At 41.4% G+C, this 25,668-nt stretch overlaps 1 protein-coding gene across 2 annotated transcripts in view; it reads right to left on the reverse strand.

Annotated features, from left to right (window-relative positions):
• Window positions 1-20,789: 20,789 nt before the first annotated feature.
• CEP85L (centrosomal protein 85L) overlaps window positions 20,790-25,668 on the reverse strand; it is a 134,398-nt gene continuing 129,519 nt past the window's right edge. For both annotated transcript variants that reach the window (XM_021540854.3, XM_021540852.3), the window contains exon 13: window positions 20,790-25,483. In XM_021540854.3, coding sequence (XP_021396529.3) covers window positions 25,320-25,483 — 164 coding nt within the window. In that variant the 3' untranslated portion in view covers window positions 20,790-25,319. The remainder of the gene's footprint in view (window positions 25,484-25,668) is intronic.

A 25,668-nucleotide genomic window follows, 5' to 3' on the forward strand; every position in this document is an offset into this window, starting at 1 on the left:
ACCAAAGGCATCACCACTTCTGTTTAAATAGAGAATATGCCATGGCCATAGCCATTCCCTAACTCCCATGAGATGTGCTTATAAGACATGTAAGTCTTTGTGCACCTCTTTGGGTAGCAGGGAGGAAAAATGTTCTTACTCAGACCCACTGGCCAACCCTGGGGAGTGTGGAGAGGGGGTTCCTTTCTGTCCCCTGAGAAGCCTTGCAGATTCCTGGGCATTCTCCCAGCCTCAGCATCAGGTGGGTTCATTTCCTTCCTCAGCCAGCCAAGGGTGTGCTATTCCCACATCCTGGCGGCATGAGGGGCTACAAAGAACTTGCTTCATGCCACAGCATTCCCTGAAGGAATAAAATATAAAGTTATATGTTGCAATTGCTCATTCACCAAGCATGTGTTTGCCTGTCTCTCGATTATGCAGGCAAACAATACAGATCAAAGAAATCAGAATTACAGCCCAACAACAGCTCTGATGCTAATGACACTGGGATGCAAACTGAAAGTAAGGTTGATTTCACTAAAAAAGCCTGGTAGTTACCTTGCATTAGGAGCCAGTGTGCTCCAGAGGGGAGCACAAGGATGTCAGTGGGAAGCTGACCACCCAAACAATTGCAATAAGTCCATTTTTTAGGGTAAGTATCCCAGCTTTGAAATATGAGGGAGCTGAAGACACAAGTTGATTGCATATGCTAATGCTGGTATGTGTATTAAGCTTTCCTGCTCAGGTTTTGGGCCAGGCATGAAGCGGCTTTTTGGGAAGATTGTGCCCTCCTTGGGGTGCTTCAGAAGCAGGCAAGCCAGCTCACACTCCTGGGCCATGCATATAACAAGGGTTACCCTCACTGGTTCAGAGAGGCCCAGCTGGACCAGTAACAAATCAAAATAACTGACTAAATTTAATCTCTATTGAAAATTCAAGGCAAAACCTCCTCCTCTTCACTTCCACAACATCCCATCAAATGGAGAAGATCAGGCTGGTGCTAAAGAGGAATTGGCAATAAAAAGTGTAAACATTAAACACTTGAGGTTCTTGCAAAGGATAACAATGCATCTCAACTAGCCTAAAAGCTGAATTTGTGTGTATGTATGTGTTTCAAGATAAAACTACATTAAAAATCAGTGTAGAAGAATGTAAACACTACACAAATTTTAAACAAGAGTCAGATTAGCAGAATGAGAAACCGGCAATGGCTGTGGAGATACCTGGAATACAAAACCAACACAAGCTTGTTTTCATGCAGCTGCCTTTTATATGGAAAAGAATGAAATGGCAACTCTATGTTTTGGTGTTGAGCAAATCCTGCAAAGGATTTATAGTATTTAGTTCATCATTTTCTGTAAGCAGAAGATATCACCTAAAAAGAAATGAACCTTGGCAGAGGCAGGGATACAGCATGGCAATAGCTGTAGCTATTCCCAAGTTATGTCAGGATTCAATTCAGTTTAAATTCAGGTGTGGGAGGACCAAGTAGAGTGTGCACAGGAGTTTGGGGCCAGCCTTTCACATTGGAAGATGCAGATGCTGAGCTTGGAGCACAACTGTGTAATCAGAGAGAGGATGAGGGAGCAGCTCCATGAATAGCTGGTGCTGGGGAGAGGGGAAACTTAACTGTCTTGCTGATGTATGTAAAGGAAGAGGTGATTTCTAATTGTGAAATTACCATGAAAATCATATTCCTGTATTTCTGAGCAGTGTTTCATAACCCTGTGTGTGCATAGGGAAGCTAATGTACAAAGGCTGGATACGCATTCACTATCACAGCTTGACTGTTTTTATAATATCACTTAAATGCCAGTACTCGCTGTGCTTTCTAAATGTTGATCCAATTCACGAAAGCTTTAAGGAAAGTGTGTGGGTGGCTGATCAGCATGGTTCTTTATCTGTTTTATATGAAACGATGCTGTCATTTACCAAATAAAAAAGTAACAATCATGCATATTTCTGCTTCGTTGTTTGGTTTTTTTTAAAGACAAATGTGTAAATTGAGATATCAAAGCCTATAGGTTTTCTAGTATGCTCCTGCTTACCGTGATTTATTGCTAACCATCCTACATGCATGCTAAGAGAAAATTATGAAAATCTAAATTTCTTCATTGATTTGCTTATAAAGCAAATAAATTTCCTCATAAATTTGCTTATAAATTATGGATTCAGACCCATAAAAACTCCAGTTTTTAGTAGACAGGATTCTGTACCACAAAATGTTTTAAATACCAAAATGATCCAGTGTCTCAGTGGCTGACAATACAGGCTTCCATGCAGTTGTGTACTTAACTATTTACTTCAGGTTAAGCCTGTGAGTTATCCACAGCCAATCCTAATTACCACTCCTTAAGCATCTGAATGGTCACAGGAACTCAGTTAACCATCTTTTCCATTTTTCCTAATAGTAGTCTCTAATTAGTTATGGTGCTGCTCAGAATCCTTTTTCCTCACTGAATTTTGAGAGAAAATGCCTACCTGTCCCTGAGAAATTCCTGATTTAGGAACAAAAGGCTGGAGTAAGAAGTACTTCTGGGGTGGAGTGCTGCAGTTGGGGTGACAATTCTCAGAACCACATCTCATCAGAGACACAGCCAATGTTCTTCACCAGCAAAAGAGAGATCCTTCTCATATCACCCTCAATTCTGCTATTTCTGATCACTGCTATGATGTCTCAGCTAAGGGAGCACTCTCTACAGCCAGGACCAGGAGGCAGAGCTCACCCAGTCTCATACCTACTGTGTTTTGAGCAGGATCTGTCTCTGTACCCTCCAAGAGCTCCAACAGGGCAACATAGATAATGGAAGTATGTTTGAAAAAATGAACACTGAGAAGCCAGACTGACACAGGTTTACTGTGTCTGTCAGACTGCTATACTTGTGAAAGTGATGGCAAATCTTCCTGATGTTTGATGCCAAATGAATATAAAAGACACTGTGACTTAGTGTCAGCTCAAATCTCTGTTTCTGGCACCGGTGCCAAATTTGGCAGTAGATCACCATCACCACGATAGTGTGGCTTCTGAACTAAAGTGTCTCTTTTGTTGCCTGCAATGAGATTTCACTTGCACTCAGAAAAGAAACTGAGATCAGCTCTAATGTATCCTCCTCAAGAAGGAGTGCTCTGAGTTAAATCAAAGGTACACTTCTTTACTTATATTATCCTTGCCATTTTTAGGCAGTCTGTCCTGTGGGTACACCAGCTACAGAAACTCCAAGACTGTAACTCCTTAGAGTATGAGAAATCTGAACAGGCAGCTATGTATGATAAAACATCATAAAGGAGTAGTAGGTAATGTTGTATTCTCTAGGAATATAGACAATAGCATAGAACAAAATATAAAACTGGTTGTAAAGAACTAGTAATTTTCGCTTAATTAGGGCTTCTTTTTAATTGCTGTGTGCATGACAACCTGCAAACTCCGCTAAGCACAGGTTGAAAATACAGTAGAGTAATTGATCAGCATGTGAAATAAAATGGCACTTTTCAATTCCACACAGTTTCATAGCTCCCAGATGTATTTGGAAGTACATAAAAAAAGAAAGTTGGTCCTGGGGTCTACCATCTGTGATGTCTACACAGAATAGGATCTGGATCTACTTGCAAATTACCAAAAGAGGGAAAAGTGGATTTCAGCATCATTTGGCTTGTTTTAATTTTTCTGTATCTTTGATCACAGAAATATACATTGAAATCTCACTCAAATTGAAAAGTGTAAATATCTCCTCAGTCACCTAGTTGAACCATGCTGGTTCTGCCTGGTTAATGTCATCTCACTTCTTAATCATCTTGGTTGCCCAGGTCTATGTGTAACCAGGGAGATTTTGCATAAACAGCAGAAAATTAATGAGAATTTTGTTTATTGTCAAGCATCCTCTTTTAGTTTATGACAAAGAGAGCAAGAAATGAGTTTATGTAATGAAGGAGGATTGTAGTAGTAAAAAGTCTGTGTATTTCCAGTGATTTATTGCCTGGTAGATCTGCAGACAGAGATTCCCGGAGGCTGAAATTCTGATTTTGCTCTACACAGAAAGGCTGGATGCCTCTTTACATTGCCTAATCTCCCAAATTATGCCTAATCAGGCATTAGCTTTTGATGTCAGTTTACCCTTATGCAAAGCTTTATGACCTTCTGAATGTGTGACAAGAAGAAGGATCTTTGTTCATAACCGGACCTGATGTCCAGTTTTAGCTTATGCTAAAAAAATCAACTTGCTCCACTCCTTCCCTTCCTGCTTATTCTCACTTAGAGAAGTAGAAAGCAAATCCTGTTTTTTACAGAGCGAGGCAAATCAGAGGAGCTTTCTGGAAAGGATTCTCTGAAGCAGGCAGGTCCTAACCACAAGACTGGAGAACTACCAGACAGCTGACTTCTCCCAGGAGTGCTTTTAACTCCCTGACCCTCTTACCTTGTTGAGACTAAACCTTGTAGGGCACTTCAGGACTATATGGTGTCTAAGATGCTGATTTTGTATGTCTGTCATGACTTGGGGTCTGATATGGTAGTAGAACAGGAGTTTTGTCCTGCTTTAAGCATGTGCATGCAATTAAACCTCTTCTTCTGTTGCTGTTTTTTTTTTTTTTTAACTTTCTGAGATTGCTAAGGAAACTGTTTCTTTTTATCTGAAACAAAGAAGTGGCTTGATTTTTCAGACATGAGCAGCAAGGTTAGGTTCCACAAATTGATTTTTTTTAAGATCCCTGTCTGTAATTTGAATTCCTTCAGCCAAGCATCATGCTATTCATTTCTTGAAATTCAAATTAATTCTGCTTTTAAAGAAGTTCTCTTTTCGCCTTATTCCTTGTTGATTTATTTTTTGTAAATTTTTAGAGACTGAAAAATGTTTTTGATGCAGTGGCTAGATGCACAGACTTTAATTTTTATGGATTTTTTTTAATATACAGCATTAATTTTTAAGGAAGACTTCCTTACAGCATTGGGTAGATTGAAAATCTAATTATGGATATGGATTGTTGCTAATTGTGTATGTGTCTGTGTGTGTGTGTGTGTATATAATATAGATGCATATAACAAAATTTATTTAGACTACAGTTTGCTTCAGAACACTGGAAGTCCATATAGATATATCTTCAGATTAAGTTTTAGTGTAGACCTGGTCTCATTACATTGTTTTGATTAATACAGAATCTGAAAGGACACCATTTCCATTAGCCTATTTCCTAGAAATAAGGCTAAACCTGCCAAATGATATGAGAATGTGATTTCTCATATTATGTAACTATTATGCACAATTTCCTAGAAGTACCTCTTACAAAATCTTTTCCCATGACAGCACAAATACCACTGAAGCAAGTCTCACTTTTAACCCTCTGCTCAAAATGGTGTAATTTGGGCAGCCATAAGCAAGATCTGAATAAAGGTCTGTTGAGTTTAAAAGCTGGGTTGTTCATGCTCTAATTGCTCCTAGAACACGTTTGTCAGGGACACATTGTCAGTCCTGGAGCACCTGCGGATTTTACCATTATCAGGTGGATTTGTTTGGGTTTCTTCTCAGAGAAGGATAAAAGTGATGAAATGGGGTTCATCTCCTGCTGCCAGAGAGGGTCAAGAAAACCCTTAAACATGAGGCTCAAGACTCAGGACAATTCCTGCTGGCTGATGTCCTGGTCTGTGTTAGGTTGAACTTTCTCGCACAATAGGACCTGCTTTGAGCCACAGTGCATTAATCAGGATGAGTCATGCTGGCTCATACCTGCATTCAGCTCTCACAAAGAAGTGAAATGATAATAAACCTCGCAGATATCATCTGGTAATTGCTGATCTGCTTGAGGTTGCAGCAGTGTTCACATTGCTGCTAATCTAGACCAAGCTCTCTAAAGCACTGAGAGCCTTTGCTCCAGGCACTGGTTTCACCTTGCCCAGCCACCTGGTTTTTGCTGTGGCTTGGGGCCAGCTATCACACATTTTGAGGTGTTCTCTCAACATCCTTCTTGATTTTTCACTGGTTTTGGTACAAGTTCAAAGTTCTTCCATTTATGTTCGTTGTTCTAGGGACTGTGAGCACTACTTGTGCTTTGGTGACATCTTCTGGATAAGGTTGCCACTGGAAAGACTAATTAATGCATCTAACTTCTAGCCTTCTCTGTGCTCTTTTGGGGAAAAAAAACCTACAGGTGCCTGCTTCCAGTGATTAGCACCTTGTCTGAAATTTAGTAATGGGTTTGAGACTCCAAAGTGAAAGATGAAAATGGATCTGATTAAAAGCAAACAGAAACTGCCTACATGGTGTTTCATACCCAGGTGCAATAGGAACTCCTGTTTTGCACTTGGATAAAAGACTTCTTTAACTTGACCTGGCATCTTCTAATTTTCCTCTTAGGACAGGTCTGTATTTTTCTTCCTGTTTGCTAGACTAATCAGAGATTCTTTTCTTGGCCAGAAAGAACAAAGACACATATAGCCAAGTTTCCTGCTTTTAGAAGCAGATGCCCAGAGGAGACAATAGGATTTTTTATTTTACTGGCAAGATTGACTCTTTGGGTGAATATTTTAATTCTATTCCTTTAAATTAAAGTGTAATGAGGTAGAATAGAATTGTCTTTTGTCTGTCTGTGGATTTGATTTTAGCTTTTCCATTGCTCTCCTGGCCACCCTGGAAAGCTGCACATGAATCCAGATATGGATTTATCCCTGCTTTTAACTAATTCATAACTCTCTTTGAGAGAGTGTGATAATATTCTTTCAGCGTACTAGATATCATTGCTGGACTGTTTCAAAACACCACTAAACTGTTTCAAAACAGATCTAAGCACTAACCTCAAAATTTTCTCCTATCATGGGTTATGGGAAAGCTTTCATTTTTATGAAGGCAAAATTGGAAAACTTTGAAGTAGTCTTTAAAACCTCTGGCCCAAATATTGATCCTGTAATTTGTCAGTCCCTAAATATGTTTTGAAAACTTACTCACCCACACTTTGATGGAACAGTGTTTCCCCTTTTACTGCTATTCTCCCAGCATTCCCACATGCCCACTGTGCACTCTTTTCCAGACAATCCATTTTGCACTGGGGGCCTTCTGGGGTAGTTGTGCCTCCAAAACATTTCGCTACCATCCACACAGCACTCAGAGAAGATGCTCCCCGGAACAGCACTCTGCAAGGTTAAAGTGGAATTCAGGCAAGAAAAGCATCCCTGTTGTTGCTCACAAGCCAGCTGTGAGTAAGCTTAGATCTGAATCCACAGTTCATTAAGCTGCTCTGCAGCACAGGCTGCCCTTCTGTGGGAGAGGGAAGGTGGATCAGGGCTGGGCACTTGAGTATTTAGTGCTGCGAGTGAGGCTGGGCACTGGTAATGAAAAATGGAGCAAATCCACAATGACATCACCTGGGGGAAAGGCGTCCACACCAAAGCACCTCTAATCTTTGTCAGTGTGGGAGGGAAATGTAACAGTCTGCTGGCACAAGAAAGGCAATTAATTTTGATTTTTGTCAAAGGAGTTGCTGAAACCAAGTTTCCAATACCTCCTGTCAGAAAAGCTTAGGGTGTGTAGTGGTTTCATAGGACTTTAAAGCTAGGAGTTTTATCAAATTTTTAAAGATTTATCGTTGGTTTTGTTTGCTGTTAAAGTAGAACATGTTTGCAGACAAGGTTCAGGGGCACAGGGACACAGTCACTAGGTCTTAATATTTTCCTCCCCCTACAATGATTCCTTTACAATGCAAAGAAGGATGTTTCAGTCTAGATCATGCTGAGCAACTCTCTAAATAAGTCAAAACTGCATTTCCTTCCCACTGGTGCCACTGATGAGCACCACTGAAGTGATGAGAGCTACCTGGTTGAGACTGGACAAAGGTTGGTGTCAGGGCTCTAGATGTTCAAGCCACAAGAACCTCTTCACATTTTATACTAACTGAAGAGCTGCTGAACAGCTGGAATGGTGACACAAACTTGTCAGCCAGCTGCAGCACCAAAGAGAGAAATTACTGCCCCCTCCAAGCAGTGGCTGTTACAGGTCTCGTACAGATGCCACAGATCTTTGGACACACGGTCCAACTTTTGTATCCTGGCCAGAATGAAATTTAGCAAGTCCTGCCACTCTCAAGGAGAGAAAGTATGACACCCAGAAGTTTAGAAGTCCTTCTGTTAGAAGTCTTCTACCTTGATAGGTTTCTGGTCGAAGAATTTAATGATTTTCTTTCAGGAAGATAGATGGCCGCTCTCCAGGTGGCTCAGCACCACTTCCTTTCTACTTTCTTTTCTGAAGCCTGATAGTGACATTTCAAATCTAATCATAATTTAAAATCCTGGTAGGAACCAATTTCATATCTAATCTAAATCGAGTGAAATAAATAGGTTTACTCCACAGGTGAATTTGCCCTGATCCTGCTTTTCAGAAGTCAAAAAAAGTCACAGAAGTTTTGAAGCAGAATTTAAAGAATTACACTGTGCTTCTGATGTGAGATGTCATCAGTCAGAGATTGACAGCTGTCCTATTTTTCTTGGAACAGAGGTGGCGTTGGCTGGGAACTCTATGGCAACTTTTCCCTGGTCTTGTTCTGTATTTCTTTAGCACAGTCAGAGTTCCACTCAGAAGCTCTCTGTTGCTGTGGCAGGTTGTTTCTGGGAGGTTGGAATTACTGGTATCTGTTTGCTTCATCCCTGTCCTCACAAAAAGTGACTGAGCATTAGGTCAAGCAGGCAACCTGCTCGTAGGACACATTGTGGTGCTTCCTGACACTTTAATAGCTTATTGAAACTCCAAGGCCCAAACTGATAAGAAGCACACTGGCCTAGGGCCTTTGTTTTCAGGTTTTTAATTCATGTGGTTCAGTCCTCTATAAGATAAAGTGTAAAGAAATTGCACTGGAGAAACTCAAGAACATTAGAAATCCTATCCTTAAAATAATAAGAAGTCTATTAGATATAAGCATATAGATAACAAATGCAGAATGATCAAAGATCAAATTGGAATGTGCTTTTTGTATAGGTACTCAAACATCTTTATATTTTTTGCCAGAAATCTCTAAAACATGTCCCAAGTGGTTGGTTTGTTGGTTTGTTTTTTTTAAAATTAGACATTTTTATGCCTACATAATTACTTATATATGTGCACATATATATGCACTTAGATTACATATTTGTACATAATATATTACAATTATAAATGTATTATTCATGCCAGAATTTTATTCTTATTTGAAGTGGACTTTTTGAAATGCTGATATTTAGCAATTCAGATATTTCAGTTTTTGGTGTCATGCATTGAAATATGAAATAGTTGGCTATTTCTGGTTCTCTTTGGACTGGAAATTATGTTTAAGATTATCCCCTCTCACAAATTCTGTGCTGTGCCAAACATTATTTCAGCAGTGGTGTGTTTTTTACTGAAGCTCTTGAGAATATTTGCCATCATAAAGGTGTTGCTACAATGGTGCCCCATGTAAAACTCTGTTAAATGAGCAATTCATTATATTTAAATTGAGTGCATCAGACAAGTCCTGCAGTTAGTAGCAATTAATTTCTCATGTTTTGATGTGACAATTTTAACATTCATAAGCTTAAGCACTGGTAGATTTTGAGGTCTCCAGAGCCTGGGTGCTTTGTGTCAAACAAATTGTTCTCTAAGAATGGCATCATTGTGTGACTGAGAGGGGAAATCATCAGTTTAGCCTCCATGTTCTGCTGAGATTTGCATTTCAATGACAGTGAGGCAAGAGAGCAGATTTTTAATTAATGGATTTCAGATGCCTTTTTGATCATGGTTATGGGGGCTAGAAGGACTGGATTTAGACCTGTCAAGACAGTCTTACCAGTTCAGAGCTCCTCTCTCCTCTGCTTTAGAAATGTGGATGCTGCCCAGGTAATGTGTGTAGTATGTGGAAAAAATTAAGAGTTCCTGGAAGCTACGAGGACTGATGGAGAGCCTCATGTTCTCACCTCAGATCTCACCATCAGGCCTGGAATCAGCACCTTCCTCTTGCAAACTCCTCCCTCCTGTGCTTATCTCATGGTCCCGCTGTGGCTTATCTTATGGCAAGTTATTTCTGTGGCTTTGGTGGTGCTTTGAGACAGGCAGTGTGGGCTACTGCAACCCCAGCGGGGCTAGTCAAGTGGTGCCTGAAAAACAGAAATGTCAGTCATGAATGTGTACAGCAAACAGATTATATTTTGTCAGTAGCTTACAGGGTGAAGGCTAAGGAACTTCACGTGAACTTGTTGTATTCGTGTTCAATATTATTTTTTTTTCCTTTTATCATCTTCTGCCCTGGCAGTAAAATAAAAGTATTGCCAAATAATATACAAATGTCAGTGCTATCATAACACCTTCTACAGTTATGTAGGAATTGCTCTTTGTAGTGTCAACCATCCTTAGTGTGTGAAATATTTTATGAATACCTGAAATGAAATGGGCTGAGTGTCTGCCAGGATATAGACCCCTTCATTGCTCTGAATTTAAATTATATGTCAGGGGAAGGAACAAGATTAAAGCTTCATGCATATTTTAAAAGAGAAATTTGGGTCATCCTGCGCAAATGTTGAATTTTTTTTTTTTTTTTTTTTTTTTTAGAGAAAGCACTGTGTTTGCCCCCATGGAAGGAACAACTTTCTATCCTTCATCCCCTGCCTCATCAGAGGGGTCAAAAATTGAGTGAGGGAGAAATGCTGTTTGCTATACTAATGTATATGAGCTGTGCCTACTCCTCACAAGCTGCTTCTCATCCCTTCTTCCACTCCCTCCTGACAAACCCAAAAGGCTGTTTCCAGAGCCAGGGGCAGTGTCTCCTAGAGCCCCGTGGTGCTGTGGGTGGGTGATGGAGACTTGGGCTCTGCCCTTCAGCCCAGGGGTGGGCAGGGTGGCTGGGACACTGGGGAATAGGGCAGCATGAGGAGCAGCTGCACAAGTATGGGTGGGATGTTCAGCTCCTGCCCTCTCCAAGGTCTCCCAAGGCTGGTGTGGCTTTCTTTCCAAATATTTGTCTGCAGAAGTGTGATGTAGGAGAGATTGAACCCTCCCAGGAACAAGAGTGACCACCACCATCATTTATTTTGCTGCGCCCCTAGATTTGAAAATACAGGTTTATAAATAGCCTGCTGCAATTAAATGTGGATTTTTTTTTTAGTACTGCTAAAAAATAGCAGTCCCTGAACATCCTTGCAGAAAACAGGTTGTGGTGTGTGTGGTGGGAATGGATGGTGGTTGGTGCCAAACATCTCTAGAAGTTACTGCACCTCCTAATGGAGAGCTGAGATGGGACCATTCTCCTATATATGATTTAGTGAAATGTGTTCACTATTTGTGTTGCCCATCTTCAGCCAAGAGAAATTCCCAGCCTGAAGTGCTGATTTGCTGTCACCACGAAAAAGCTTTAGTTGTGTATCCCCTCTCTGCACCAGACACAATCAGGGGCCTGGGAACTGCATGGGGCACACCAGCCTGGCCAGCTGCACCCCTCTCTGCTGCCAGGATTAATAAGTTTCCAGCTTTTGTTATGGAGATAAATAAAGACAAAAGATTGGGTTTAAACACTTTTTTTCCTTGTCTTTGCAAGAGAAACAGAATAGCAGGTGAAGGAACCAAATTTCTTCCCAAATTAGTGAAGTAACTGATGTGTTCATTGGTAGAGTAAAAGTTGTTGGTGACTAAACTGTGACTGGTGATAAATCCCTGATAAAGAGCAATATTCACCCAAGTTAAAAGGTGATCCCAACGGATCCTCATTGAAATGGCAAGATTTCATTCCCTTTCCTGAAAGGAAATTCTTCCAAATTGGACAAAGTGACAACAAATTGGAGATAAGATTGAAAAATCACAGAAAATTTGCAAATGGACTGACTACAACTAAATGTACTGAGATGAAATGAGGTGCAGTGAAAAGGACTGAAATTTGCCAAAATTATTCCCACTAAAATTCCGGAATCAGAGAAAAAAGGAGACAGGAAAAATAATTGAAGAAATGAAATTCTAAAAACAAAATATAAAATTAAGATTAAGATTAAGTGAAAACAATAAAAGCCACTGGGGTGATCCAATCCCTATTTTTCTTACTGCAAAGTCCAGGCCTCTGAACAGTTTTACTGGGTACTCAGAGAAAATTGCAGAAAGGCAGAAAGGAAGTTACATATACACACACACATTCAGCCTTAGTCTGGGGTTTTCCAAACATCAGACTTATAATATCCAGGTTTTTAATTTTCAAGGTTCTTCTTGAAACTGGGTGTTTTGGGGGTTTCCTTCCTTTGTTTAATCTCTCTTCCTGTCCTGAAGTGTGCTTATTTGCAGGTGATAACCCCTGAACAAAGAACATCTCAATAAAGTCCCTGGTGCTTCAAAGCTCTTCATGAGCCATACAGAAGCACCCAGGCATGAGCAATTCTGACATGCACTGAACCAGCAACATCTGTGTTGTTGATGTATTTGTTGAAATGTCTGTAGGCTTCTCCATTCTCCCTTTGGTGAAATAGGATCTGCTTGTTAGAAATGTAGTGCCTGCATCTTGAATGAGGAATCTGTACTGCACAGGATTGTCTTGTCTTGACTGGATAGTCTTTATTCCTCAGGTGAATTTGATTTATTTCCTCTTGAATACAATCCACTATTTCACTAGTAGTACTGTTGAACATTTTTCTCCAGTCTAATTTTGTTTGTTTTGCTTTAAAGAAACTCTGTAGTAGTGAATGAAAGAGCAGTACCACCAGCTCATACAGATCTTGTTAGTTACAGATGCTTACAAGTTTACATGAGTCTTCAAGACTTCATAGTCATTTCTCCAGGTTCTGTTTTGCCAAGGAAATTTTCGTCTTCCTGATCAGTACTGACAACATTTTAACAAGCAGTGGTAGAAGTGTGGTCTTCAGTGAGGACAGACTCCTTGCTGGGCAGCACAGTGAAGAGTGCCATGATGAATGCTGAACTGAAAGCATTCAAAACTAAAAATCTCCATTTTGAAGGTGCAGTTCATGGCTAGCTTGGCCAACAAATGGTGTTCTCCTCAAGGCTACCCCTCTGTGAAGGGACACTTTAGCCAGAGACATTTGGATGTTTCTGAAATAAGTGTCACCTTTTCCCTCTGCATAAGGTAAATGGAAAGGGTTGTGCTGTTGAGTCTGCCTTGGGAGAAGGCCAGATATATTTTTCATTAGCTAGCAAAATGTCAAGTGGTGGAAAGAGTGATTGATAGGACAAGAAGAAGGTGCATGAGAGCAAAATGGGATTTAGGTCAGGATTGGTTTCAACCCTTGCTTTCAGTTTGTCTGTGCCAAGCATGGGCACAGCACATGACAGCAGGTGAGACATGGGATGTGCCCTCAGGCTTTGCAACATTCCCTAGCATTGCAAGGGTACAGAGTCAGAGGAAGGGTGCCAATTCTTAAGAAAAGCATTACTAAGTAGTAATAAAAATCTTTAGGTCATGGCTGAGGAATATTTTCACTGTGGCTGTTGGACTAAGATGAGGGGTGTCACCTGCCTGCACTGAGGCCAAACCCCTGTTTTCATGCTGCTCCTGCACTGTGAGGAATTGCTGATGCATGGGAGCCTCTGCAGCTGCTGCTGAGGTGCATCAGACACCATTTACATGGGGAGTGCAGGAATCTAGCTTATAATAGGGGCAGAATTCTTCATCTGCCACAGCTAAAGACTGGACCCTGAAATGGAGTAAGAGACACAGGTAGAAGGACGTCCTGCTAGATCTTGTGCACCCATGGAGTGGGATAATATCCCAAGCAGCTGGTGCTCAGCTGTGAAACAAAGGGACAAAGCCAGACAAAGCCAACTGCTTTTTTTCTTTTTTTATTAATCTGAGGGAAATAAATAGAGCTGCAAATAAAACACCTGTGACTGTTATGATCCAATATCTCTCCACTTTAACTAATTCTGTGCATTTTGTTCTCTTCCCATCAGTGCTGCATATCTCTCTCTGCTTGGCCAGGACTTTTCCTTGTGAAACTACTGTATTTCTGCTATCCTGATGTTTCTTCTCCTGGCTGGGAATGAAAGAATATAATCTGTCCACTGTTTGTCAGGGATCAAACAGCTGTGCCTGAGCTTTTGAAAGTTGCCATAGAGCTCCCAGCCAACGCCACCTCTGTTCCAAGAAAAATAGGACAGCTGTCAATCTTTGACTGATGACATCTCACATCAGAAGCACAGTGTAATTCTTTAAATTCTGCTTCATAATATCTTATAGTTAATTTTCCATTTACACATACCCAGTCTAAAGCACTGCCAGACCGTGGACCACGTGAGCAGGGGCCTTTCAAACAGGAGAATTAAATCACAGACAGCACCAGTGGGCAGCAGCAGCCACGGCTGTGGTGGAGCTCCCTGCTCTGGCCCTGCCTCAGTGACCGCTGGCACTGGGAGCTGCAGCATCACAGGATGGGGGGGAAAAGCAGCACGGTGGGTGCTGGCAGCTGGGAGCTGCTGCTCTGTAATGCAGGGGGGGATGGAGAGAAAGGGCGGTGGGCAAGGCAGTGGCAGCTGCCTGCAGTGGGCGGGAGGCAAATCCCTGCACCGCAGCCCCGGGATGCTGAGTGATTCTCTCCCTCAATGCTCCCTTCCCAGCGGGCCAGTTCCCAAAAAAGCCAGGTGCCCGAGCAAAGCACGGCTTGTTTCCACGCCCTTGGCCACTGCTCTGCAGGCACAGGAGGCAGAAACACTCCACCATGGTGCACAAGCACAGGGTGACGATCTCTGAACCACGGCTATGCAGACCCTAATGTGGGGAATCCGGCAGAGATTTGAGTGACTAACAGGAGGGTAGTTGATGAAGGAAAATTGGAGTATTGTGTTAGCTCTACAGCGGGAGAAAAAAAAAAATCCCAGGTTTTCATGCAAAAGAACCTGTGAATTCAGGAAAATCATGCTGTAGGTAAATGAAATAACTTTTTTTCAGGTACTAGTTTTAGTTTTGTGCAACTCCAGTAACCTCAGTTCTGGAAGTGGGACAGTTTTCCTGGATTACTAAAGTGCAGTAGTAGGGGACTCAAGACAGGAGATGGAGTATCTCAGTTTTGTGGTCAGATTGAAAACCACTAATTTTTTTAGTATCTAATTTTTTATCATTTCACTTACACAGACTAGTGTGTGAATGCTCATTAGTGGAGATGCTGTCTAGCTCTCATGGAAGTTTTCATCCAGGGTTGTCAAGGTGCTTTCCAGGGAAACCTGTGTAATTGCCACTTGACATACACATACACTGAGGAGCAACTTGCCCAAAACTGTCCAGCTCAGCCCAAACAGATCAGCCAGAACAGCATTTACACATTTTGTGCCTATTTTCCAGGACATGGTGCCTCTGAAATACATTTCAGGCATGCCACAGATGCAAGGTTGTCAAGAAGAAACAAATTCTTCACTGTGTACGCTGAAACAATTCAAAACATTCCAAAGTCAGAACATGTAAGTGTAAAGCTAACAAATCTCTTTATTTGAAGGTCAGCTTATGTAATAGATTTTTTGCTTTAATTAGACAGAGACCATGTTGTGGTCTGTATTAATGTGCACATAAATAATTGCACTATGGTGGTGTGATATTTTTAGATATTCTTTCTGGACATCTGTGTGAAACCCTAGACCTAAGACACGGAAAATGTCACTACTGCTGCCTCACACTTCCATGAGAGCTCCTTTTATCCCCATTTTAATCATTTGAGACTGTCTTGCCACATAAATTGCTTGATTCCAAATATCCAAGGCAGGGCTCAGCTTTGACTTCTTGCCATGGTCTTCTTTTGGAATCCATCTATCATGAGTGAAGGCTTCTCCCTGTCCCTTTTCTCCTTGGGTAAGGACTCTGCCAGCTCCTCTGTGCTCCCCTGGCTCTGTGTTTCAGCATCCATCCAAGCCTCCTGTTCTCTGCCACACAGCATGAGGGATTTCTCTCAGCCTGCCATAGATGAGAGATGGAGAAATGTTCTTCCACGTGGAGAAATGTTAGCTTAAGCACCAACAAAATGCAAATGATGCAAGTACTGTGGGGAGCCCAGCTGCAAAGCAGACTCTGTGTGTGTGACTTCTAGCCACCAAGTGATGTTCCAAAAGGAACTGTGTAACAAGGTCATGATGAACAATCAAATGTGCTTGGAGCATTTGATTCACTGCTTCCTTAATCACTCCACCCCAGGCTGGGGGTGAGAAGCAGCAATTCACCTTATTCCTGTATATCCAGCCTAGCAGGCTGGGCTGCCTGCTGTGAGCACCCAGCAGTGGAAGGTGACACTGGGGTTTGGTTTTGTCTTTATGTTGCCTCATAAGCACAACTCCCATCCCTTAAAAGAAGAAAAGTTCTTGGAGAAACACAGTTGTTTAAAATCATGTCCAGAGTGCCCCACAATACAGTGTGCCTCCTTCAAAGGTTCAGATAGGCTTTGCTCCAGCGTTGAGCTGAGCAAAGTGAACAGAGTGAACAGAGGAGCAAACAGGCAGCTGGCAAAATGGGGAGGGAAAAGTGAGTAGGTGCAGAAATGGCATGCCCAGCCTCCAGAGCTCTTTGAATTTAGCAGGGTTACCAATCAGCATGAATTTATGAAGGGCAAACCATGTGTGACTGACATGATAGACTTCTACAACAGAATTATTTGCTTGGTGGAGAAGGGGAGAACAGTGGATGTTATCACCTTGAGCTTAGGAAGTCTTCCAGCACTGTCTCCTGTAATATCCTCACACACAAACTGATTAATTATGGATCCTGTTGCAGCTGTTGGTTCATTTATCTGATAGCCTGTAACAATGTAGTTGTTTTCTTATTGGAGACTGTATTTCTTAACCAAACTAGGCGCTCTTACTTTATGTGATTGAGGTCTTTGACTTACTCTTTTGTTTTGTAAAGTTACCACTTGCAATGTACAAACAATCTGATATTATTTACTTTATGGAAATAGTTTGTTGCCAACTCCACGTCACACAAACCAATCTCCTAGGACTTCAGAAAACTGTACCATTTGTAAGTGTATGAGCCCTGCTCATAGATACACCACACTGTGTGGATTTCCCAGGAGATAATAACACTATAGAATTACACTTTTTGAATATTCTTTTTTTTTTTTTTTTTTTTAGCAATTAAGAAAAGTCCTCAGTTAAAATTGTTGATTTTTCTTCGGCAGGGGGAGCATTTCTGCTTTGAACTCCAGAGCTGCTGGAAGAAGTTCAATGCCCAAATGAGGTGCCTAAAGGCCTAAGTCTCCTTTTGTTTGTAAAGGCTGGGATCAGTGATGAGCCTTGAGAAAGTCAAGGGAAAGTCTAATAATTTTTTTTAAAATGATCAATTTTGTACTTATTCTTACACACCCATTGTGTTTTGGAGCAACACTGCAAATACATAGTGTTAAGCTGCCCAGTACCCCCATGTTCTTAATTGCTCTCTCAGCCATTTGGGGGGGTCATTTTTTGTGCTGACCTTTATAGCCACTGCATGAGAACTTTGGGGAAGATTTAGGACATTTTTAAAATGCTAGTATTTTGAGAAGACAATTTTCTTTTTAAAAGTCTATGAGTTTTCAGCTCTCACCTCCAAGATATAAATGGAAGTCTGAGAGAGCCAGGTCTGAGTAGATCATCGCTTTTGCTTAAGTGGCTGGCAGCAGCCAACATACTGGGCCAGCACTGGGCTGGCAAACTGCCCTGGTGACTGCACAGTTTGGGCTGGCTCAGTGCGTGTAGCCACCCAGGCAGTGGAAATCCAGGCTCTGAAGCTGCCACTGGGCAGGAGCAGGATATATGCACTTGCTGGCCTTCCACGGTGATAATTAATTTTTATGAATGAGGGTGAGGGAAAGGATGCTAGAAACAGATTGATTATAATAGGCTTTTAATTAAAATGTTCAAACCACAATTTAAACTAAAAATTTCCCATTACTTATCTTCACTACTTCCTAGGCACCAAGGCAGTAGGTGATAATGTAACTAATGATCTGATTGTCACAGGCTTGTATAATGAGGTGTATCTGTGGGCTGATGGGATTGTGCCATCAATCAAGGCCCTTTGCAGAGTTCCCTCCTGCAGCAGAGCTCTCAGCAGGGCAGTGTATGCCTGTGCCAGCTCCCTCCCCACTGTAACCTTTATTGTCTCTTCCCAAAGTGAGGAGCTCCCACGAGGGATGAAAACTGCTGATGATCTTCTGCACATGGTTATAGTGTTTCAGGGATGATTCTGCTGGGAGGTGGCTGCTTTGTGACTTTTAACTTGCCAGCAAACCATTTATTAAAAAAGTTACTGAGGAAAGGAGGCTCCAGAAACTGGGTCCTGCCATCTCAGCTCTGATGTAGAGGATAACCATGCTTTGTCCAGATGAACAGGAGGGTGACAGCCATAAACTTGCTGTGCCAAAGTGCTGTGCCAGAGTTTCCTGAGGAGAAAGCTCAGTTCTAAAATCCCATGGGAGCTTTCAAGTAGCTCAGCTGAATGCAGATTTGGGTGGTTGTTCTCAAAGCACCCGAGTGGGGCTTTCAAGGACCAGTGTGGGGTGTGTCAGACTCCAGGACCATCTCACAGCCAGGATTTGTTTGCAGCAGGATAGATAATCTCTGTCCTGCTGCAGGCTGCCCTGCAGGTGTGGACTTGCCCCAGGAACAAGCATTACTTTCGGGCTACCTTAAAACAGAGCTTTTTGAACAGCTCGAGTGTCTCTGCGTTCATGGAAGATGGATCATCTTAAAGTTTGTGTCATCGCTCACTCTGATTAGAGCTCTCTCCCTCCCTGCCACTGGATTGCCCCCAATTAATTTACAATAAATTAGGCGTCATCTCATTTAACCATTATGAGATCAAAAATAGCAGAAGGTTAAAAAATGCATCGGTCCATTAAGTCCTATTGTCCCCATTGCCTGGCTCCTGTGAATGCATCTCAGCAGGGCTGCCAAGGGTGAGGCAGCTTCTTGAGACACCGGGACAATCTGGCTTCTGGCCCAGCGCCCATGGAAGCGCTGTGACCGGCCCTGGGGCCAGGAGCGGCTCCCGATGCTCCCCAGGGAGAGCTTGGCCTGGCAGCTGGGCTGGCAGCGAGCGCCCAGCACTGGGGCAGGATACAGCTGGCCCCAGCCCAACAGAGGCTGACAGCAGTGGGGCTCAGAAACACCCTCCTTGGCACCTGGGGCCACCTCAAAACTCAGCACAACCCCTTCCGTCTGGGAGCGGGTTTTGGCATCTCCCTGGCAGCAGCCAGGGGCTACCTGTATTCCCATGTTTTAATGTAGGGGAGACAAGATTTTTGATACTGAATTCTATTCAGGTCCCACACAAGGAGGAATTTTCAGCCAGAAATCTCTCTTACAACCACCTTTAGTGTCACAATTCAGTCTCTCAGCAGGAGACACCATTTTTCCCAACCAGAGCTATACAATGGTTTCCTTTTGCCTTCCTTCAGGCAAATGCTTTCGCTGGCACGCAGGCCATTAAATCCATTTTCTGGTCTACTAATACCTACAAGGTTGCATTTTTCAGGGGAGCTGCCAAACTGCTCATCAAAGCACCACAAAACATTAGCTGAACCTATCAGGTTTCTCACAGTCAGGCTCCAACTCCATGACTTGAAGCATGCCTTTATCTCCATGAAATTCAGACCTGTGACACCATGAAAAGGAGGAGGAAAGCAGCAGCTGTCCCCAAAGGGGGAGTAACTGACACAAAGCCGGAAAAGAAATATGCACATACTAAAATGTAATTAAAAAGCATTGTTCATACTCCCCACTTCCCTTGCCACTTGGAAATTTTCCAACGATACTGAACCCATTCATTGACAAACAAACTACCCAGCATGCAGACTTAATTTACATAAGGAAGGCAATCTACCAGATTTACCTGTTGCAAATTGTACACATTCAAGATGCTGCGGTGTTACTTGCAGAGTTCTTGTTTAAGGCTTCATTTTCACCCACATTTGGAGTTGTATTTTGTTTGTGGAATAAAAGGCAACAGAACATTTTCTACCACTACTGTTGTTAGCAGTGTAGTCATTGTACTTTGAAACAAAACCTGACTTTGAGCAGCTCACAAAAGGCGACCCTCAGCAATCTAGGAAAAGCTGGCATCTGTGCAGCCTGTTGCATGTATTTACACAAGGCACAAAATGTTTTTAATTGAGTTAGAAGCCCATCATGCAACCTTCAGTCACAATGCTGGAGAAAAGGGAAGTGATGTCTACCATGTATATATAATGCATTACCTAATTGGAGTGCATTTCTCAGTGTCTTTGAAAAAAAAAAGCTTTTGCGCTCCACACAATGGAGTGTGAGGAGGGGAGAAGACCACACTACATGCAAAGCTCATTCAGCACCTGATGTGCCAAACAGGTTCCAAGATTTATCACAGGGAACTGGGAAAAAAACCTTTTTGAGTGACCCCACTTCCCTCTACACTTGTGAAGACTCCTGTCAGATTGACTAAAATCCTTAAGCTCTGACTTTTCCTCAGAGTACCTTGATACAGAAGTCAACGCTGCTTGGTTGTGTTGGGCTATAGTGACCTGCAGTATTTCATGCAGCAGGGAGTACTGACTTCTGCCTACAATTCTGTGCTTAGTCTTTTAAACAGACCTACCTGCACCCTTTCCAATCAGCATCCAAGATGGCCAACAGGAGCATTTGTCTAAAAAAGCATCAGGAAATGCTGCTCTAAAATCCTTTTATCATACAGAAATAATACTTTTTCTATGAAGGCCTTGATTAAAAAAAAAAAAAAAGAAACCATAAGGCCAGGGAGAGCTTGATGAGGTGGTATTTCAGCAGAACAGACCACTGAAGGGAAGCTGGGGTGGGTGCTGGGAAGATGTTTCATGATTCCTCTCTTGCCTCCAGCTTTGATCACTTCTGTCACATGCCAGATACTGGACAAATGAGAACCGGGAAAAATTCACTTTTGTAACAAAATTTATTTCTGCTCTGTGGATACAAATCCCAAACATCAACAAACAAATTCCAGTGGAAAAATACCAGTCATTAACAATGAAAACTTTTACTATTTTTTAATAAATAGAACTTTGGCATTCAAAATTCTAGCTGTAAACCCTACTTTAAAAAAAATTACAAAAAGAGGCAAGAACAACAAGCCTAAAGCTGAGCCAGCCAGTGGCTCCGTTACTTTTTACAATGAACACATTGTGATTAAGTCATGACAACTCTATTTACATATGAGGTATTCTGAGCAGTTCAAAAATTGAACCCAATTTACAAAACTACCAGTCTTCAGGGACTGATCCAGTACATATGTCAGCTGTGCTTTTAAAAGAGAGCTCCAGACACTCTTCCCCACTGAACTAACGATATACTGTAATTAATATACACAGAAAAAACACATTATGATTTGTGTTTCCTGCTCACACATTGTATTCAAAGAAGCTGCATACAACAACCAGCCTAACATTCAAAGTGTACACCTAGTACCTAGTTTCAGTATTTCTGTTTCTAGACATTATGCAAGAGTTCTTACTACAAAAGCTTATTAACAAAGTAATGGCAGGTGAGAAGAAAACAAGGTGCAGTCATCAGCACGCTAACAACTTATCTGAAGTTCCAGGGGGACATACATTTACTTCAGGCTAAAAAGGCACAAAGGTATGCAGCTGTGGAATCAATATTGCTAATGAGCTACTGGAATAAATCAACCCTTTAGGATAACAACCATTGATCTGTTTTCAGTCTAAGAATGCAGATTAGTTCAGATCTTTTCTCCACTCATAACAGAACTTGCCATACCAATGAGAAAAGCACAATTATACTTTCAACTACACCTGCATCACACCACTGAGAAGGGCAAGGAACACTGGAGCAAACCATGCCCTGATGGAGAGACCGCAGCTGTCACTGCCCATGCTACAGCAGCAGGTCATGGAGGAAGGGGTTTGCTTTCTTCCTTTCCGTGTGCTCTGCATGAAACAAAAGACAGGCAGCAAGAGCAAAGGAAGGAAGAAAACATTTTGAAGTGAAAGGACGGAATTTCAGCTCTTGAATGACTTCATGACCACCGTCAGTTTCAAATGCTGGAGCCTGAGTGGGTGGTTATAGCAAATCTCCACAATTTCACACACCTGTCATACCACAAAGCTGCACAGCGGAGTTCAGCTACCTCAATCACATTTACATGACCGAGCTGCGTTACTTCTATATAGTAAATACTTCTATATAGTGAATACATCATCTATAGCTTGCTGGAAGACGGTTACTTTTCATGTCTTTTTCAAAATACATTCTTAAATACAGTAGTTACTGTATCTTCTAGAGGATCGTATAAATTTTACCTGAAACTGTACAAATGTTACTGTACAGTTTGATGACAGCCAGAACAGTACAGTATCCATTCATCTGCAGCTGTTTTCAGCCCTTGGGATTGTCTAATAGCTACAGCAAAAAGTTGTCATGACTAAATCGAAGCAATTCCAATGTTAACATTCGTTAATCACCTCTGTATTAAATATGCTGAATGAGACCACACACAGTACAGTTTAACCAATTAAACAGTCATGCATATCTTAGACAAAGCTTATTCCATTTAGAGGCATCTGTAAACTGATGCATATATAGTAATTGCTACCACTACAACAGGCCAAATTTTAAGAAATCAAAGCAAAGTATTTTATCACTGTAAAAAAATCAACTGGTAGTCTGCTTCTTTGGCTCACACATCCATCATTTACCTCCCTACTTTAATTTGACTGAGGCAGATAAACTCAGGGGGTTTTATATCAAGTGCTTTCAAGTCAACATAAATATTACAGGTTCTGTAACAAAAACATTAGAAGACAAGATTACAGCACTGCAATCAAAAGCATTATGAATAAAATAGGATCTCCTCCCAGAGGGACTTTCAACTAATACTTGAAGAGCATAAAAGGTCTGAAGTGCTTGGCAAATATAAACTAGTGATCTCAACTTTGCAGTACAGCATCACCATTTAGCAGGAGGGACAGTGGAGAAATACCAGCCAAGTGACAAGCTTAATAGTTCAACGTGACCCAAAAGATCTCCTGCTCCCCTGTAATTGCTCTATTAAACTCCTTGTTATTTCTATCAAATGTAGAATAATTTGGGTTTTGGTGATTTTTTTATAGGCACAACATTGCCATCTAAGGAAGCAATAATGTGCAACTTGTGTGTTTCCTCCCTCCCTAATATTTCTAATTTATTATCTGAAATGCTATTGTTGAATTTGGATAGGAGACAGATGCCATAAACTAAAGACTACTTCACTGCAGGGACGAACTTAACCAACCACACCAGAGGAACGAGCTGAGGCCTTGGTCACAAAAGCCAGCACTGTCAGAGGCACAGCAAACTGTGCAAGCCCATTGGTATAAAGACCCTTGTTTTCAGTTTTGCACTAGAATAAAAGTACACTTTTGATGCAGGTGTGTATTAATGTGGAATTAATACTGCTAATGAGCTACTAGAGTAAATCATCCCTTCAGATAACAAACACTGATCTGTTTGGAGTCTAAGAATGCAGATTAGTTCAGAACATCTTTTCCCCACTCATAGCAAAACACATCGTATCAATGAGAAGAGCACAACTATACTTCCAAATCCACCTGCATCACACCACTGAGAAGGACAAGGAAGACTGGAGCAAATTATGCCCTGATGGAGAGACTGAAGAGTGCCTACAGAAAAAGTACAGAAATTTAAAATAAAATGGCCTCATTTGTTTTTTCTTGAAGTAGACTCTAGATAACTTCACTTGCGATTTTATCTAGACACTGTTTTAGTGCTCATAGGAGCTGAACTGGTAAGATTAATCTATCTGATAACACCATGTAGCAGTAATATAAATAGCAACACTACTTTTCACAAATTAGTCCAAGTCTCCTTTAAGGATAGAGAAAACTGTCAAATAAATAAATAAATCCATACAGCTAAAAACAATTAAACCACTAAATTATAAAAACAATATTAACAGTAACTGTTAAACTATGAAGAGAAAGCAACACATCACCAAATCAGGAAACTGAAGATATTCACTTTTGCCATAAAAATGTTACCCTAGAATTAACTTGGTTTGAATTGCTAAGCTTTCCAAGAGACTTCTGCTGTTATCCCCACTCCAGATCAGTTGACTGACTTGCACCTTAAGGCGTCTGAAACCTTCTTGCAATACCACACAAGTAAGCGATGCATGTATTTTTCTTAACAGTGTGATTTAAAAGCGGTTTTACTCTTTCCAAGTTTCTGTTTCCTTCAGTTAAATACTATTTTCCACCATGCGTAACTGCGCAACTAACTTGCAGTGATGTTCCTGGAAACGTCATCTGTCCCATGGGAGTTCAAGAGCACTGCCAAGTTACACTCATTGAATGAGCTATAGAACATGAGCTTACTATTTTATGTAATTGCTTCCTACAAAAATGGAGAAATCAAGATTTCCCAAACAATGTGGAAAATGTTTCAGTCCTCAGATAACCAAGTACTTTATACTACTAACTGGAAACATTCTGTTTTGAGCCTTAATTTTGCCAAGAGTCAAACATCCTTTTTGCAGTTGTGGTAAAAATGGCTGAAGTGTTGCACAACCTTAATTAACTTCAGTAACAAAATACAGCAACATTTTGAAATTGAAAGGACCTAAGGGGAAAAATAAGTACAAATACTAAAGTACAGTTGTTGGTTGTTTTGGAGTTTTTTTCTTATAGCCATGGAGTATGCTGCAGTTTTATGTCTTGCAGCTTCTCTGGTTTGTCACAGACTTTGAATTACTGAAACTTCTTACAGCAACATGAGAGTACTTCAAACAATCTGACACAGCTATATTTTATGGACTTGTTTGCATAAAGGAGTTACACCCGGGGTTTTCCTGCTACTGGACAAACAAAGTAGACATCCCTTACTAAAAACATCTTTCTTATATCCTAATTTTTGACAACTTGGAGAGCAATTACTTTTTGATTGTTCCAAGATTGTTCTAATTGCAATGCTTAGAGTGAAGTGCAGTGACAGAAGCCTCTGGCTTCATCATGCACAGCCAGACATACACATGCATAGGTTCTTCGACCCTCTCCCCTAAGATCTGAACTCAGATAATGCCACACAAACCCTTGATGAAGGAAAGGACTGAGAGTTGTAGCAGCATGGCTGTTGCGAAGCTCTGGTTCCAAAAACTAGGCAAAGTAATGAAATGAGCCCAAATGAAGGAAACAGAGTGTCCAACTGAATCATTCTTCACAGCTTGTTCCTACATTCAGTAGTTTGGAGAAAAGATTTCTTGCAGTTTGTACCACTGTTCACACAATGGCTGCCCCCTGTACACCAGACTACCGAGATCAGTTACACACAGCCCTCGGAGATGTGTGTCTGGTGCCATTTGCAGCCTTCCCATATGGCTCCTCAATGGAAATGCAAAGACCTGTGACACAGCAGGACCTAGTAAGTCGTTTGCTACAGGATGGAGAGTTGTCACTGAGTGATGCAGTTGTCCCCCATGTCCTGAGCGTAACGGTCCGACATGATAGTCCTTAACTCATCAATATCCTTCCGCAGCTGACAGACGTCTGAGAGCTTCTTCGAAAGGGTCTCTGTGCTGTGGTAATTTTCACTCTCTTCAGATGAGCAGCTCAGTGCTACAAAGAACAACACACAAGGTTAAAGCTTCAGCAGCTGTGTCCTGTGAATACTGCAACTAGTCACCTCCTTGGAAATAAGAGGCAGGTCACTTTAATTACATCAGGACAAATCACGCTTTGGTGTGAAGAAAAGTCTACAAAATAAGGTACCATGTGAACTTAAACTCAATTCAGAGCCTATC

Source organism: Lonchura striata, chromosome 3 (assembly GCF_050655825.1).
Source record: "Lonchura striata isolate lonStrDom1 chromosome 3, ASM5065582v1, whole genome shotgun sequence".
Lineage (NCBI taxonomy): Eukaryota > Metazoa > Chordata > Aves > Passeriformes > Estrildidae > Lonchura > Lonchura striata.